This window comes from Protobothrops mucrosquamatus, unplaced genomic scaffold, assembly GCF_001527695.2.
Source record: "Protobothrops mucrosquamatus isolate PMUCROS unplaced genomic scaffold, P.Mucros_1.0 scaffold_177, whole genome shotgun sequence".
Classification (NCBI taxonomy): Eukaryota; Metazoa; Chordata; class Lepidosauria; order Squamata; family Viperidae; genus Protobothrops; species Protobothrops mucrosquamatus.
Window position 1 is genome coordinate 90,375 of NW_015386253.1, and position 17,524 is coordinate 107,898.

A 17,524-nucleotide genomic window follows, 5' to 3' on the forward strand; every position below is an offset into this window, starting at 1 on the left:
GCTTATATTGCTAAAATGTTATCAAATTGATGCCAAAAGAGAGAACGAGACAACAGATGCTCACCTGAGCAGATGGTGGTGGTTGTACATAACCCTGTGGAGGTGCTGGGTGTACTTGAGGAGATACTGGTGGACCTGAACCTGTAAAACCTCCAGCGGGAAGTTGCTGGCTTGGGGCTGCAATGACATAACCCGTCTGTGGGGAAGTCTGTTGTATAAGAGGTGAAGGAAAGACAGGACCAGAAGGTGAATCAGAGCTGTCTCCTGATGACTGACGACTTAAACTCATCTGGTTAAACTGTGTTGTGATATCATCTCGCTGTAAGGATAAAGTCAGATAGGAATGATCAAAAGAGATCATTGCAGAGAATATTTGGAAAACAAATCAAATCAAAACAAAACAAAACCATTTTTTTAAAAAAAAACAACCCACAAGAAGCAGAAATGTAAACACACATACGTACAGAAACATTTCAATGAACAAATATAAAATAAACCAATTTTTAAATTAAGAAATCTAAACTTCAAGAAACTTAAATATTGAATTCTACATTAGCTTTGGTAACATGATTTTTTTTTTGTTATAAATGGAGCCCTCAAAATAATGTTTATACTATGATGCCTCATTGTTAAAGAAATCTTACTGAAACCAGTGAAAACAAGTTTTCAATCACCATGTATTCAAGAGACACAAAGAATTGTATCAGAGGTCCAAAATAAAAACAATTATACTTGACAAAGAGAAATGACATAAAATTATTTCCTTCAAATGATTTTTTATTTCTGCCAACTGCGGTTTTCTGGGCAGTATTTTTTGAAAATTGAAACTCCCCTACTTCTTTTCTAGAGGTGAGAGAAATGACTAGTCCAAAGTTATCCAGATCACTTTGTGCCTAAGAGAGAACTAGGACTCACAATCTCATATTTTCTAGCTTGATTACAACAAACCAGCCCTTTTTAATGCTTTATGTATATTGACACACAGAAGTCAAGCAAATTGAATTCTTGAGATTAATTGGCAAAAATAAGAGAATTTACCCTGTTAGTGATTAAGCAGGGATGAAATATAAACACATATTGTTTGAAATTATTTGCCACTTTCAAAAATACATTTTGGGCAGACTGTATTGGTTTAACTGAGGAACTTTTCAAGGTTGATGTGTAAGGCAATAAATGTATGGCAATTATATTCTATTCTCTGGATAACAATGAAATCCAAACAGAAGGTTAGGCAGATAATGCAACACAACTATGAAAAAACCCCATAGAAATCTATAATACCATAGAAAATTGCTGTGTTAGAAGATGTTGTGGAGGATAGGAAATGGCTGGATACGGTACTGATTGAGAAGATGTCTGGAGAGATGAAATAGGCTAAGGAAATGGAACAGAAAATGAGGAGAGATTCAGTTATTGCAATTAAAATAAGATGCTTTTTTAATCTGTATCATACTCAGAACAATAATCTAAGGGGATCTAAGGGGGATTTCTCTGGATTCAAGTTAAAACAATTAAACAGAGTTGCTGAAATCACTGTAAGCTAACATCCAATTAATACAATGTTGGCTATGTTATAACCAAAATAAATAATAATAATCTTTGTTCGGAGGAAATAACGAGGTAGATTTTAATGTTTTATGATCTACTAAGTATCTACTATAACTAGATGTACAACTTAATTTTTCAGTTGACAGCTCTTTCACGTGTAGTTTACAAGTTGTAACTTTACTTTATTGGCAAACAACCAGTCATGTACATTTTCCATCATGTGTAATTTCAATATTATTCTAAAAAAATCTTCCAACTCAGGCACTGTTCAGGTTTTCTGTTGGAGGCAAACAGTGTTTATACTGGCCCTAGTGAATTATATAAGTCAGGAGCTTGTTCCATTTATCATTCATACTTGTGTGATAAGACTTGTCATTTGTTGCTGTGGTTGCTGGGCAAGTTGTTGGGATGAAGGTGGTTGTTGAGACTGCCCAACTATCTGGCTTCTAACACCCTGCTGACCAGTTGGAGGGTGATATATTGCAGGTGTCCCATCAGGATTTACAAATGGCTGACCTGGAAAAAAATGACTGTTTAATATACTTTTAAATACAACTTCGTAAAATATAATAATTCCTAAATGACTTCACTGAACAGCATACTTAGTTCCCTCATGCATTCACAGACAGAAGAGTACGAAAGGTCCTGGTGCTCTCTGAGCTTGCTTGTTTTCTTGCAGATGTTCTATTATTGGGTAACATCATCAGGGCTAGTAAAGAGTGCTGTTTACTGTCAGTTTGTATTATAGTGGCTTACCCCGTCAGTGTTGTTGGGGGTGGTCTTGGAGATTCTTTGATTGGGCTGTTTGCTGTTGGCTTCTTTGGAAGTTTCTTGATTCGGGTATTGTTTCCTTGATTGTTGGTCTGATGTTAACCTTGGAGTTAATCTATGCTGATCTGGGTGCTGATTGCTGGTAGACTGCTGATTAGCTGCTTGGGTCTTTTTGTTCCTTTTTGAGCTGGGTGATAGTCTCTTTTGCATAGTCTATAGATGTTGTTAATGTCTATATGTCTATTGATGGCTGATTAGTCAGAATGCCAGGCTTTTAGAAATTCCCTGGCATTTTTGGACTTTGCTTGGTCTAGGATGGTCACATTTTCCCAATTGAAACTATGATTAAATCTGTTTATATGTTGTGAAATTAAAGAATTTTCATCATGTTTTCTGACTGCTAGTTGGTGTTCATGGATGTGTTCTGCCAGTCTTCTGCCTATTTGTCCTACATAATGGTTGTTGCAGTCCTTTCATTGTATGAAAAAAACTCCTCTGTTTTTTCTTCTGATGTTGTTAGGTCTTTTTGGTCTGCGCAGGATGTTTTGAAGGGCTTTAGTTGGCTTGTGTGCTATGCTGAATCCATGTGGTTGTAGTAGTCTGTTGGAACCACATCAAATAATCATAGCACACAAACCAACTAAAGCATTTCAAAACATCCTAAGCAGACCAAAAGACCCAACAAGACAGATTTAACTATAGTTTCAACTGGGAAAATGTGACCACCTTATGGGATATAAATTATCTATATCACCATTCTATACTCCTATGCCCTATTAAAAAGCCCGGTCTCTATGATCTTGTAAAATGATGAGAATGTAGAGGTGCTATTAATTACAGGGAGCAGCTTACTCCAAAGAGAGGGAGCTGCTATATAGAGGACTAATTGTGCTTATTCCTACTCTATAATATGTTAGGGGAGCAGGTGCAGAATATTCCCTCCTGGACAGATCAAATGAGACAGTTAGAATTCCTTTACCTATCCTATACCTAAGCTATAAGGGGATTACTGAACTTTGAGTTATACTCAGATATTTGCAGGTATCTATCATAGTACCAACAATATTCTTGCTACACTACCTCTTACATGTCTATATATGCTGTGTTACAAAAATGTCTCCTGTGATGCTACATATGGATGAATTCATCAGTTCAGTTAGATGATTACTAATGCAATCCACAATATGTTTTCTCAGAAACAGTTTTTCTGCTGCAGTGCCAACAACAATCACAATTTCAGTTTTTCCATTTTTTTTTGCTTCCATTTTGCTATTTAAGGTCATATTGTATAATTTCCAAAATAAATATTACTTTGGCAAATATTTACTAATGTGATGGTAATTAGAGCTATGTTCTTTAATTAGATTAGATGAAATCTGGACAAACAGAATTCTGGGAGTTGTACTCCAAAGAATACAAAGTAACGGAAGGCTAAATTATAACATTCAGTTTGAAAAATAATTAATATTTAGTTGTTCCTTTCCAAGAATTACTATTATTATTATTATTATTATTATTATTATTATTATTATTATTATTACAATCTCGTTCCTCTGACATTTACTAGTTGTGGGAAAAAGTTACTGTGTCAGTTCATCTCATTATTTTTATCATTTCAGAATTATGAAAAAAGCTACCTATATTCAGCCTACTCTTCTTCCTTCTAACACATAAATGGATAGTGGTAGTGGTTAGAGGGTAAGACAGTGGCATACACATATGAAAATGTGGATGCAAGTTAACAGAAGACTGCCAGTACAAGTAAGTATCAAAACACGCAAATTATTTAAATAGCCTTGATGAATGTTTTTGCAATGTTTTATGTAACTGACACAACCAAATTATATTAGTTTTCTCTGATGGGACATCTTTCACTTTCCAGAGTGAAACTATGGCTCCCAGCATCCCTTACATGCAGATTAGGGCTACTTAATTATTGCTAATCAATGAACTGTTATTCACCTTTCTCTAAAAGATTTGGATGTTCAAATGGTTCAGTAGTGTTTTTGTAATGCATTTTTGGACATTTATATATAGACACCTACTATTGAAGTCTACAGCCATTTCTTTCCATAAGAAGTCTTTATTGTCTTCAAAATACTAAATAGGATATATTTCAGCAAGATTCATTTAAAAAACCTCTATAAAAATAGTTGATGGTCAAATAGGACGATTTTTCTATATTAGTGACCGATCAACCACTATTATATTCAGTTACATTTTGTTAGACCTTTGACTGATATATGCTTGCTATTATCAGCCTAGCTAAACTATTTTTACTTGCTATTTCTTTTTAGTTTCTTTTTTAAAAAATAAGTAATAATTAAAGATATATTTATTTTATAGGTTCACAGCATTGATAACTTTGATGTGTGCCATACAGAAATATCTGTAAGTATTTAAACAATGTGTCCATCACTTAAATACTGTACTAATTGTTAGCAGCAGGAATTGTTTTAAAGGGTCTAATGCTTATTACAGCAACAGAAAAAAAAAAGAGAAAGATAATCAGGTTGACCTGTATGTGGATTGAGTAGAATACTTCCTGGTGGAATCCCTGCAGCTTCAAGTGGAAGGATGATATAGCTGGTGTTGCTTGGTAATCCCTGGCCACCTATTCCATTCTCTGTGTAGGATATACTGTTTGAAGATGTAGCTGTAACTCCAGGGACAGGCTGATGTGTTCGGGACAGAGATCCTGAGGACCCAGCACTGCTGGAAGATTCCGAACCTATAAAACAAAATGTTCAATAAATGTTACAAGAATTCATTTTCAGGGCACTTTTGGAAAAAAACACCCCTACGACTTCCATATGATAGATACAATACACAAACTGTTATCCATTGTTCCCTCATCCTCAAATTTTATGAATGCTAAGAATAGGCTTATATGGGTGCAAGCATTTTAGGATTTAATATTTATTAAAAAAAAATCTGGAGAAGTTGCAGTTGTGTCAGTAGTGCCTATACTTTTTCCAAAAAGAGTAAAAAACAAAGAAGAGGTAGAACTATGAGTAGATCACAGTCCACCTACAGAAGGTGAACAACTCAATAAATAGATATAAATCACAGCCAACTTTAAATCAGTCTCTTGGCTGAATAGTGTTACATTTTATTTAATCAGTTCATGCTTGAATACATTCCAATTTAACTTGTCTAATGATTTCCTTTGGGAGTGGAAATATATCCTGGATTGAAATCTATTTCAATCTGATATTGGAGGTTAATCAACTAAACTTTTAGTGAACAATACATTGAAATAAACATTTACTAGTTTGTTTTATGATTATGAAAACAAAACTCTTTTTATGACTAATTTGTTAATGCTTTTTAAATACATAACGCAAAAAAGAAATATGTGATAGAGTTTTCTTTCTAAGAACAAGTATTAGTTTTTATTTTTCAGTTTATAAGATTTCAAATTTCTTTTAATATCAGTATTAATTTCCTAATTACCTTATTTAATGACCTTTCAAAGTTAAAATAGTATAAATAGCTTTGTGATCAATCTTTGCATTTATGACTGTCTTAGCATTGTATGGTCATCTGATCACCACGGATGTGCTTTGCTTGCAACAATCAGAGTTAATAAAGATGATAGAAGTAAAATTGCAAGTTGCAGTCACACAATGTTTCACTTAATGACCAATGGGGAAGTGAAGCTGTAAGCCCATCATGGTCATGTGATTTTATGCTCAGTGACCGTGGTGCTTACTGATGGAGGTTCTAGTCCCAATAGTTTTGCTAAATAAGGACATCTGCAAGCACTTAATAACTTTTAGTAATAAGGAAATAGACTAAATATTTTATCTATTAATATAACAATTAATAACAACTAATTAAAAGCAAGATAGTAACTCAACCAAATTATTGATTATTTAATTAAATAATATATTTATTATAGTTGCCTCTAAACATTTTAACTGTTTGTTGCTTTCCCAGATTGCAAGCTCCACATGTTCATATACCTATGTACATTCAATTGCTGGTGTGCTTTTTTACATTCATATTCCTTTCAGTTCAAAGGCTATACTTAAGGCTGTACTTAAAATGAACAAACATAAAGATTTAGCACTGAAATCTCATTATGTTTCACTCTTTTTCTATTATATCTTGCAAATTCCATTGCATGCAAAGTAAAACTTAGTTCATTACTTCTGTGCTGGGTTCACTTGCTGATTTGATACTCATATCAGATTTTCTTTTCAGTTCATCAGGATGGCATTCAGATTTTCTTTTCAGTTCATCAGGATGGCATTCAGAAGTCATATTTGACTTCTGAATGCCATCCACTAAAAAAAAATCAACTACACAAATATCTAGGACTGTGCAATAGTTTGTTTAGTTTGGAAGACATACTTCAGAAATTGAGTGCCAATGCAGCATTTGTCTGTAATATTTTAAAAGGAGCTCCCTTGTTTTCCAGAATCTATTTTATGTTTCAGAGTTTAAAAAAATAAAACCTCTAACACTTTACTACAACATCAGCAGTATTAATAGAGGGGATACTCAAAGAAGTGAAAAATCTGCATGTTTTTTCAAAATGCCAGCATTGTAATTTTAGTTGTGCATTATGTTTCATAGTTTTAACTGAATGCTTTGATGTTATAAATTACAAAACTGTAGCTTTAGTGATTTGTTAAATGAGTAATCTCCTTCTAGCCTTCGTATTGATTTACAGTCCTAATAAACCAGCTTGGTGTATCTGTGATAGTCCATAATGAATAAGCAACAGATAGTATGTAACTGGCCAGAGATAAGCTATTTTTTTTCTTTGTCAGAACCATATTATGTGACCAACAGTTAAGAACAATGACAGAGGAAGCATTTATGTTTAGAACTGTTCATCTGGGGCTTCTGGGGAGGAAAGATGAACCAAAGATGTCTTTGCAAAAGTGAATCCAGCAACGGTGGCAAAGAACAGGAAACGAGTCAGTGTCTGGATGGAAAATTACATGGGCTCAGCAAGGTCTTCTAGGGGTGGGAATGCTATATATATTTCTTTTCCTTTAAAAGTCCTACTGTTTTTCTTTCTTTCTTTCTTTCTTTCTTTCTTTCTTTCTTTCTTTCTTTCTTTCTTTCTTTCTTTCTTCTTTCTTTCTTTCTTTCTTTTTCCTTCCTTCCTTCCTTCCTTTCTCTTTCTTTCTTTCTTTCCTTCTTTCTTCCCATGCACTTTTTACATTTTATTTCTCTTTTCTTATCTTAAAATTTTAATTTGTAGTAGATTTTAGTATTACAATACATATTCTTAATAAAAATTATAGAACAATTGTTCAGTTAATCCAATGAATAATTGCAGATCAAACATTTTGGAGTTCTGTTTTTTGTTGATTGCTTCATACAGACAAAAAAATAAAAATGAATATGTAGATTCTTTCAGAATAATGGTGGAGATCTTTTCAATTTCTTTTTCATTTAAGAACCAGCATGGGCAGACCCATGGCATCATAACATCATGAACTGATAAAGGCCTCATTGTCACCAAGTGATATGTTACTTTTAAAAAAAACAAACATTATTATGCGTTGTTAAAGCATTTAAAAGGTTTCTATACAACCTTTAAACAAGATTTTTCTTCTTGTTTGAAATGTAAGGAAGATTTTTATCACTGCTTTGGTAACCTGTTGCAAAACTTTAGTGATGTGATCTTTAGAAGGTTGAGAATCCGCAAAACTGTATAGTGATTAGGGGCTACTGAGAGAGCACGAAGTACAGATACACAGTCAATTTAGTCTGGTGAATGTTTATATGATATTTGTACAAAATTATTTGTAGTATAAATTTGCAAAATAATTTGACTGATACCAAGCCCATCAATATTTAACAGGTTTCAGTATATGTATGTATGTATGTATGTATGTTTTGGTATCATAACCATGATGTGGATATTTCTTTGCTAATCCCTTTCCTAAGCTTTTCCTTTTCTTTTGCTTATGGTCTCCTGTTCACTGTGGCTAAAGCCCTCCTTTATTCTTTTTTCTACCATTAGCTATAGCACCTAAGACTTCTATACTGTTCCACAGTGCTTTACAGCACTCTCTGTTTTACAAATATCAGCAATAATCTGTCCCCAACAATCTGGGTTCTTACTTTACCGACCTCGGAAGGATGGAAAGCTAAGTCAATCTTGAGCCCATCAGGATCAAACTCCAAACTGTGAGCAGTTTGCCTGCAATACTGCATTATAACTTCGCCACCAGGGCTCTGCTAACAGAAGCAGGAAAACTTTCAGTTGTTTAAAGTGAATCACTAGAATTAATCCAGAAAAACCTGAGTAGTATAAGTCCTCAGCAGAGATTTTATAGAGAGTCATAAAATTTGCTCACCAAGGTAAGCTGTAAAGCAGAGTGAGCAATATTACATTTTATTTCACCTCAGCAAGTTTTTTTTCTTTCTCCAAGAACATTTGTCTGAACAAAATGATTCAGACAGTTTGCCTATAAACATATAACATGGTTGCTATTCTGAATTATGTGGTTTCTAATACTTTAAATCAAGCTTACTTTATTCATGTAATTTAAATTGGAAAAAATGCTAGGAAAAATAAAGAGAAATATTATTATATATAATCCAAAGGGCTGTTTTTTTTCAGTTTAGCAGCAAAAATAGATGAATGTGACAGACTTTATTAACACCCTATCTATAGGAAAAATGTTGAAAAATATCAAATTTGCTATCTTCATAATGCACGCAGAAGACACATAATCATTGGATTCCCAACTTTCATTTTAAACATTTGTGTTCTACTTAACTATTAATCCTATTAATCCTCATGTGGAGGAAGATACATGACATATGATCCATGACTGAAAAACCAATATACATTCCTCCTCTTATATTCCACTTCTCTGGATTTGAAATGTGAATTGAAATGGAAGATCTTCAGAAGCTTTTTTTTTCGGGACTGAATATTCATTATAGAAAGATTTGCACGCCAAATACTTATGCTCAGTAGAGAAATATACGCCAAACCTGATAAATACTAGCTACCTGTTTTAGACAGCTTGCCGGTACTCCTGTTACTTGATGAGCTATCTCCTCTTGTCAGAACAGTTATTCCGCCAAAACTTGCTGTCTTTGTTATAGCTGGCTTCAAATTGCGACTGGAACTGTCTGAGTCTGTACTGCTCCATGGCCTTTGGTAATCAGTCCATTTCAATTCATTATCTGTGCTACTTTGCCGACTGCCAGATGTCTTCCCTGTACTATCTCTGTTACCCCTATAGCATCAAAGAACACAAAGACAATTCAAAACCAAACTTTCATTCTTCCTTACTTTAGGCTAAGGAAAATCTCAACAAAATCAACTGAAGCTGGTATGTAAATGCTTGAGGATGTACATGAGTTACTTAGTTTAGATAGTGCAACAATAAAATCAGGATATTTAGCAAGCCATTTGTCTGTCAGAGGGACAGACAAATCTATAGTTTTATTTGTGCTACATTCAGTTTCTTAGTGTCAATCTCAGTAGTACAATTGCATTGTGGTTTTTTTTAAGAATCATGAAAAATACAGCTACATTTAACATACTTGCTAGTTTGGCTGAGACAATTTGTAAAAAATAAGCAAAAAGGATCGGACTATGACAAGTATGCTCAAGAGTATAATATTATTATATTAGAGAAAAATATATGTAAAGATGTATTTTACTTCTGAAAAATTGCTTGCAAAATTATATATATAAGAAATAGAACACTTCTGATGGTACGATTTCAGTGTAGGCATTTTTCAAATGTGTGACCATCAATTTACAAAATACTTCACAATGGTTAGGAAATTCCAGGAATTAAAGTCAACAGATTTAGAAAATGCTCAGGTTGCTTTAGAAACACTGCTTTAGAGAGTTATAAATAAAAATATGCAAATGTGTTATTGTGCATTTTTAATTAAATTCAAATAGAGTTAAAAAGGACTTGGAATAAAAGAAGTTGGAATCTTGGCAATAATAAAACATATCCACACCTACTCGTAGCCCACTCTATAAAAGTTTAAAATAGTTTAAAAAATTAAATAGTTTTGTATTTCATCTTAAAATTTCATATATTCATATGTTTGCTTTGTTTTTCATTTTCTATTTTCAGTATGAATTTGATCTGTTTAAATGAAAACAAAATACAAGGTTTCACAACATAAAACTATAAATATGTATTTAAATTCAAACTGCATACCGGAAGAGCTGTCTTCTTTTGATAGTTTCATTGCACGTCCTATCATCCAAGATCCTGATAAAAATGAATAACAGAATAACAGAGTTGGAAGGGACCTTAGAGATCTTCTAGTCCAATCCCCTGCTCAAGCAGGAGACCCTACATTATTCTAGAGAAATGGCTGTCCAGTCTCTTTTTAAAAGCCTCCACAATTTCTGAAGGCACATCGTTCTACTGGTTAATTGTTCTCACCATTAGGACATTTCTCCTTAGTTCTAGGCTTTCCTCCTTGATAAGTTTCCATTGATTCTTTCTTGTCTTGCCTTCTGATGCTTTGGAAAATAGGTTGACCCCCTCTTCTTTGTGCCAGCCCTCAAATATTGGAACATTCCTACCATGTCACACCTAATCCTTCTTTTCACTAGACTAGAGAAACCCAATTCCTGCAACCGTTCTTCATATGTTTTAGCCTCCAGCTCCCCCCCAAATCATCTTTGTCACTCTTCTCTCCACTTTTTCCTAAATCTCTACATCTTTTTTATAATATGATGATCAAAACTGCATGAACTATTCCAAGTGTGTTCTTACCAAGGCATTATAAAGAGATACTAATATTTTAGTTGATCTTGATTCTATCCCTCTTTTAATGCAACCTAGGATTGTGTTGGCTTTTCTGGTTGCTGCTGTATACTGCTAGCTTATATTTAAGTGATTATCCACTAGGACTCCAAGATCTCTCTCACAGTTACTGCTATTGAGCCAGGTTTCACCTAATTTGTACCAAGAAAATTTGGTTCTTCTTGTCTAAGTGTAAAATCTTACTTTTCTCTACACTAAATTTCATTTTGTTGAATGAAAATGAAAACAAAATATTTTTTAAAATATTAACAATGGATACATACGTTGATACTTTTGATACCATAGCCACCTTTTATTATTTTCTTACTTTTAAATAAGCTATTTTTTATTAGAAACTCTTGTTGATTAGAATTATGGAAATTTGTGAACTCCTATTCATTTTAATGGTATTTCTCTGCATTCACATTAATAGTCAGCCATTGTAATTAAAAAAATCATAAGATATCATTTAGATTTCCCAGTAAAATGCTTAAGTGTTGCTTATATACTCTGTAAAATATATTTTTCTACTGTTAAAAATTAGAGATAAATATAGCTGCTAAATTTAATATAAAATATGTATATATTTACCGGTTATCCATAAAAAGATTTTCTTGAGAGCAAACTGACTGAAAAACAGAAAGAAAATGAATTGGTTTTAATTCTTGAGTTAATACTAACAGTTCCATCTCCCCCACCTCCTCTGTCTCTGGAATGCATATTTACTTTCCATATTTAAGCACTAAGAACTTGCAGCCCATGCATGAGAGACAAGCAATACCGGAAATTTGTTTAAAAAAGAGCTGATCAGAACAAAGTTTGTGAATTAGCATATATTGGAATTATTTTATTTTAGAAGAGATCATATGAATATAAGCTACTTATATATTTATTTAGAAGCAAGGACACAGAGCTACTTGTGCATTTTATCCAGTTCAAAATCAATACCATAAGTAAGTTGCAACTAACATGAGGTTTTTTTTTCTTAAAGCCAAGCAGTGGATGGAAAAAGAAACAGAATAAATGCTGTATGTAGAATAGTAAAACTGTGAGAGAAATTGAATTGGGGAAAACATATAATTGTACAACAATTATATTTACATATCTACATTACTATGTAGAACAAAAAGGTATTTTTGTTCTATATAAAAATCATTTGATTAAAAAAAAATCCACTGGCAAGAATATTTCACTGTAGCAATGTCTATATAGGAAAATAAGTTTATGCTCATTGCTATGTCACCAATTCTCATTCCCTTTGACTTTTAGTTTCATATTCATAAAGCCTGCAATAGATATTTTTTGGAATTGCAGTGAATCTGAACAAAAGAAGAGAGAGTGAGTGTAAGAGTGTTAGCAGAATGACATTAGCAGGGCATATCAAATTATAGTGCTATAAAAATCCATTTATGAAATGTTTTTGAATATTAGTAGCTGGCGTTGATAGTTGGGCTATTGCTTTGATCTCTGAGCTTGGCGATTTGGCTGCAAACATTTCATCTCCATTTGGGGGGACATTTTCAGTGTGCTTTGAATTGTGCTCATCTGGCAGAGCACTGGGGTTTAAGTATCTTTTTGTGTGATGTAAATTGGTGTGGGTATTATTTGTCCAGATGTTTCTGAGTATCATCTTAAACACCAAAGACTATGGCCCAGCAACAACCACCAAATCAAACAGCCCGAAACCAGACCATGACTCAGAAACATCTGGACAAATAATACCCACATCAACTTACATCACACAAAAAGATATTTAAAGGCCAGTTCTCTGACAGATAAGCACAATTCAAAGCGCATTGAAGATGTCCTCCTCCTCCCGAATGGAGATGAAACGTTTTCAGCCAAATCGCCAAGTTCGGAGATCAAACCAACAGCCCAAATCCATTTAATTTGTACATTTCCATTTTTTGACAGGATGAACAGAAAAGTATTCATGAAAGAGTAGTGATGAATCACATAACACATGCATTTTTATTTCTAGTGCTCTCTTGTGAAAAACATATGGTTTAGACATTCAAATAAACTCAGATAACATTGGGGAAGGCACCTATGACACTTCATTCTAGCAGACCATTCATTTGTAACAAATTATCACAATGATTTCAACTCACAATGTAATAACACGTATGATGTTCCACAGAGAGAATGTAACTTGCCTGTTCAAACATTCCGTTGTTATTTCTACTAATGGTACAAATTCTGCATCAGATTTCCCATGCGGGATGAACTACAGTAGCAGAACTAATAATAATTTTAGTTCAGAAGACTAAAATCAGTGTCTTACATCTAAGTACTTTAGAACATGAGCAGAAAAATAAATATAGTCAATCCTTGCTCCTATGAATAGTTATTTTAGTGTTAACTTGCTTAGAATAGCTAATTCTGTTGAATTAGTTTTTATTTCTCTTCTAAGACAAAACACAACTTTTCTAATTATTCATCTTTTCAGTAAAAACTAATTCTCTAACCTGATGGCAGTGTTTTTCAAGAAAACATTTGCTTTTTCATTGTCAGTTGTGCTAATTTTTGTCTTATGAGCTAAATGCTAGATATAGAAATTAAACGATTTTGTGAAATCTTTTAAGATACTTCAGAAGTGACCTGTGCATACAAAAGCTGTTTCTAGGAGAAATAGCAGAGGAATATGGTTATTTATGTTGAAAGGATAGGTATAAAAAAAACTAAGGAATGATATCTTATTAATATATGTCTGTTTACCTCTTCCAGTATCTTGAAGGATATCAATGTAATCATAATTACAGCCTTAAGGATACATTAAATAACAGCTACATTCATCTTCCATTAATTAATTTATTTATCAAATTTGTTTGCCACCCATCTCACTGCAAGGCAATATTAATTTAGTGTTAATATAGATCTACATGGCGCAGAAGACAGACATTTTTTAATATATTAAAGGAAAGGGAAAGGGAAAGAAAGGGCCAAAAAAGCTTTAGAGGAAGCAAATTAGTTACTATCATATTTAAATTCACTTTGCTTTTTTAAATGCAGTGCTCCATTTGCTTAATGCTAATGCTATTGTAGTATAGTATTATTGTTACATTTTTTGCTTGCCATTCACAAATAGAAGGGAAATATCACATAGAAAGTTGAATATATTTATAAATGTATTTTTAAAGACCCCACTAAAGAATTTCCACCTATTGAAAATGTTTACTTCAAACATGATTTTTCCTTCCCACATTTTTTACATCCATAAATATTGGCATTTATGTATGTAATTTCATTTGATATTTTTTAAAACCAAAACAGAACTTATGTAAAACAGGTAAGTAGTGTAAAGGTAACTAAATGGAATATGGAACTTAAAAAGAAAGAGAATACACAAAACAATTATTTCAGGAGAACATAAGGAAATGGAATTATTTAAAAATAATATGTTCGCTTTGTATCTAAAATTCAGGCATGAACTTGACAGTTGGTCTTTATTTACTGTAAAATCAGAAGAGACAATGATCAAGAAATAGGATAAAAGATGTATTTTGTATTAAGACAGAGTTGTTTTAGGACCTATACATATCAGCGGAATTAATTATACATGAAACTCACTAGTTTCAGTGGATACTAAGTGGAACTTTCTTAAGTTGTATCTGATGAATGAATTATATGTATGTATGTATATACATATACAAACACACACATACATGTATATGTATATACTTCTCTATTTCTGTTATCTTTGCTTTGAAACATCATTATTCCAGACTTATTCCACTTAAATGAACTTTCCTAGTGCTTTGATGGTATCATTCCACCATGGAGTAAAAGGATTAAAATTTATTTTTATATTAACTTGAGGATTGCCAGAATACCTATTTCCTACTTTAACTCAGACAGATTATAAAGCATCTTGGAAATGAAGTCTAATTATTTTGAATAAATCTCATTACATTAAAGTTCACCCACCCACTCCAGTCGCAGACAAATGCTGATTATAAAATTGTTTTTGTATTGCAAGTAGATAAAACACTTTTAGGTCAGCTTGGGTTGACTAATTCCCCCCCCCCCCAGCAAATAGGTTTGATTTTTTGGTACAACCTTCTTTTTCACTATTGGACAAAAGCAAGTCTTCTCTTCAGAGTTGATTGTCGGCCAGACTGTGTAATCAGTTCAATGGCAATACCAAAGTATTGTGTTAAAAATCACTATGGGTAGAGTTGGTGCAGACAAATAAGCAATATATAAAGTGACCTGTCTGATTAGTCCATTTGCTCAACTAATTCAATATTGTCTGTGCCGATTGACAATGGATCACTGGAGAATGCTAGTTATCTCTCAATCTGACAATATTTGGACCTGGGATATTGTATATAGAGCATACATTTTACCAAGAATTGTCTATTTGCTAAACATGTACTTATTATTATGCTGTACCAAAGTATGACTAATTATGAAACAAAATGCTTTAGTTAAAATAGACTTGAAGTACATACAGACTAAACATAGACTTGAAGCATATCTAGTGGGATTCTTACAATATAAAAAAAAGTAGATATTGTGAATTTACTATGAAAATGCTCCAACAATTAACCATGAATGATTGTTGAACTAAGCATGACTTCTGCTGATTCCGTGAACACATTACACACATTCTTGCCAGTACTACTGAAGTCTGGAGATTTTTGACTTTCCATTGTAGCCTGCAGTCATGGCAGTTCCTGCCATGATATCCATTTGCCAATTCATTCTTAGTTATTAGTAAAACAGTACATCAGTAAAATAATCCCCTTTTTTCTGTACATAATTTGAGAACTGTATTGATTAAATAAAGTTACATATTTCAAAAACTACACATTAGTGTAAAGAACAGGTAGTTAATGACTACAAATAAATCCTTCAGGCATTCAAATTGTTTCATATGCATATAAAGAGACAAGGTAGCAATAATAATACCATTAACCTTATCTAATACCTTTAATTACATATTACCCAGTATGTGCATATACACAATAAACATACATTCTGTCTTTTTTACTTGCCTTAATATAAACATGATTTACTTGCCAATTAGCAGGACACAAAACTAAGGACAATATTATGAAACTTAGCATTTGTTATAATTGAGTAATGTCATTTATTTATCGTCCAAGTTGAATCTGCGCATTGTTAAGTCTTTTATATGTGAGCATGTATGCATGTTGAATCCAGTAGTACCTTTCTTGCAATAATTAATAAATCAGACTATTATTTAGTTATTTAGGTACCACACAACTCCAGAATGACTTTGGACAGCTCAGTAAATAACAAAATAAGATAAAAATATAGTATAAGCCAGGGGTGTCCAAACTTTTTTCAAAGAGGGCCAGATTGGATGAAGTGAACGTGCTGGAGGGCCGAACATTTTTCCAAACATTCTTTGAACCATTACAATTAAATGCAAATGAATTATTGTATGCCTCTTTCCTCTCCCTCTCTTTCCTCTTTCTCTCTCTCTCTCTTTCCTTTCCCTTTCCTCTCCCCTCTCTCTCTTTCCTCTCCCCCTTTCTCTTTCCTCTCTCTTTCTCTTTCCTCTTTCTCTCTCTCTTTCCTCTAACTTTCTTTTTCCTCTCTTTCTCCTTCCTTTCTCTTTCCTTTCTCTTTCCTCTTTCCTTTATTTCTCTTTCCTCTTTCTCTTCTCTTTCCTCTTTCTTTCCTCTCTCTCTTTTCTCAATCTTTTTTCTTTCCTCTTTCTCTTTCCCCTCTCTTTCCTTTCTCTTTCCTCTCCTTTCTCTCCCTCTTTCCTCTTTTCCTCTTTCCTCTCTTTTCTCTTTCCTCTTTCTCTCTTTCCTCTTTCTCTTCTTTCTTTCCTCTCCCTTTCCTCTCTTCTCTTTCTCTTTCCTTTCTCTCTTTCTCTTTCCTTTCTCTTTCTCAATCTTTTTTCTCTTTTCTCTTTTTCTCTTTCCTCTCCCTCTTGCTTTCTTTCTCTTTCTTTCCTCTCCCTTTCTCTTTCCTCTTTTTCTTTCTTTCCTCTCTCTCTTTCCCTCTCTCTTTCTCTTTCCCTCTTTCCTCTCTTCTCTTTCTCTTTCCTCTCTTCCTTTCTCTTCCTTTCCTCTTTCCTTTCTTTCCTCTCCTCTTTCTCTTTCCTCTAACTTTCTCTCTTTCCTCTTTCTCCTCTTTTCTTCTCTTTCTCTTTCCTCTCTTTCTTTCCCTGTTTCTCTCTTTCCTTTCTTTCTCTCTCTTTCCTCTTTCTCTTTCCCTCTTTCCTCTCTTTCTCTTTCCTCTTTCCTCTTTTTCTCTTCTTTCTCTTTCCTCTTTTTCTCTTCTCTTTTTCTTTTTTTCCTCTTTCTCTTCTCTTCCTCTCTTTCCTCTAACTTTCTCTCTCTCTTTCCCCTTTCTCTTTCCTCTTTCTCTTTCCACTTTTTCTCTTTCCCTGTCTCCTCTCTTTCTCTTCTCTTTCTTTCCTCTTTCTCTCTCTCCCTCTCCCTCCAGGTTAGGAGAGA

The 17,524-nt window shown here is 33.3% G+C and overlaps 1 protein-coding gene across 1 annotated transcript in view; it reads right to left on the minus strand.

The window, feature by feature from the left end:
* Positions 1–17,524, minus strand: part of ARPP21 (cAMP regulated phosphoprotein 21) — a 95,330-nt gene that overhangs the window by 41,499 nt on the left and 36,307 nt on the right. The window contains exons 11-17 of the mRNA XM_029285476.1: positions 11,676–11,713; positions 10,488–10,541; positions 9,307–9,539; positions 4,838–5,050; positions 1,904–2,064; positions 1,282–1,374; positions 65–319 (exon numbers count right to left, since the gene is read on the minus strand). Coding sequence (XP_029141309.1) covers positions 65–319; positions 1,282–1,374; positions 1,904–2,064; positions 4,838–5,050; positions 9,307–9,539; positions 10,488–10,541; positions 11,676–11,713 — 1,047 coding nt within the window. The remainder of the gene's footprint in view (positions 1–64; positions 320–1,281; positions 1,375–1,903; positions 2,065–4,837; positions 5,051–9,306; positions 9,540–10,487; positions 10,542–11,675; positions 11,714–17,524) is intronic.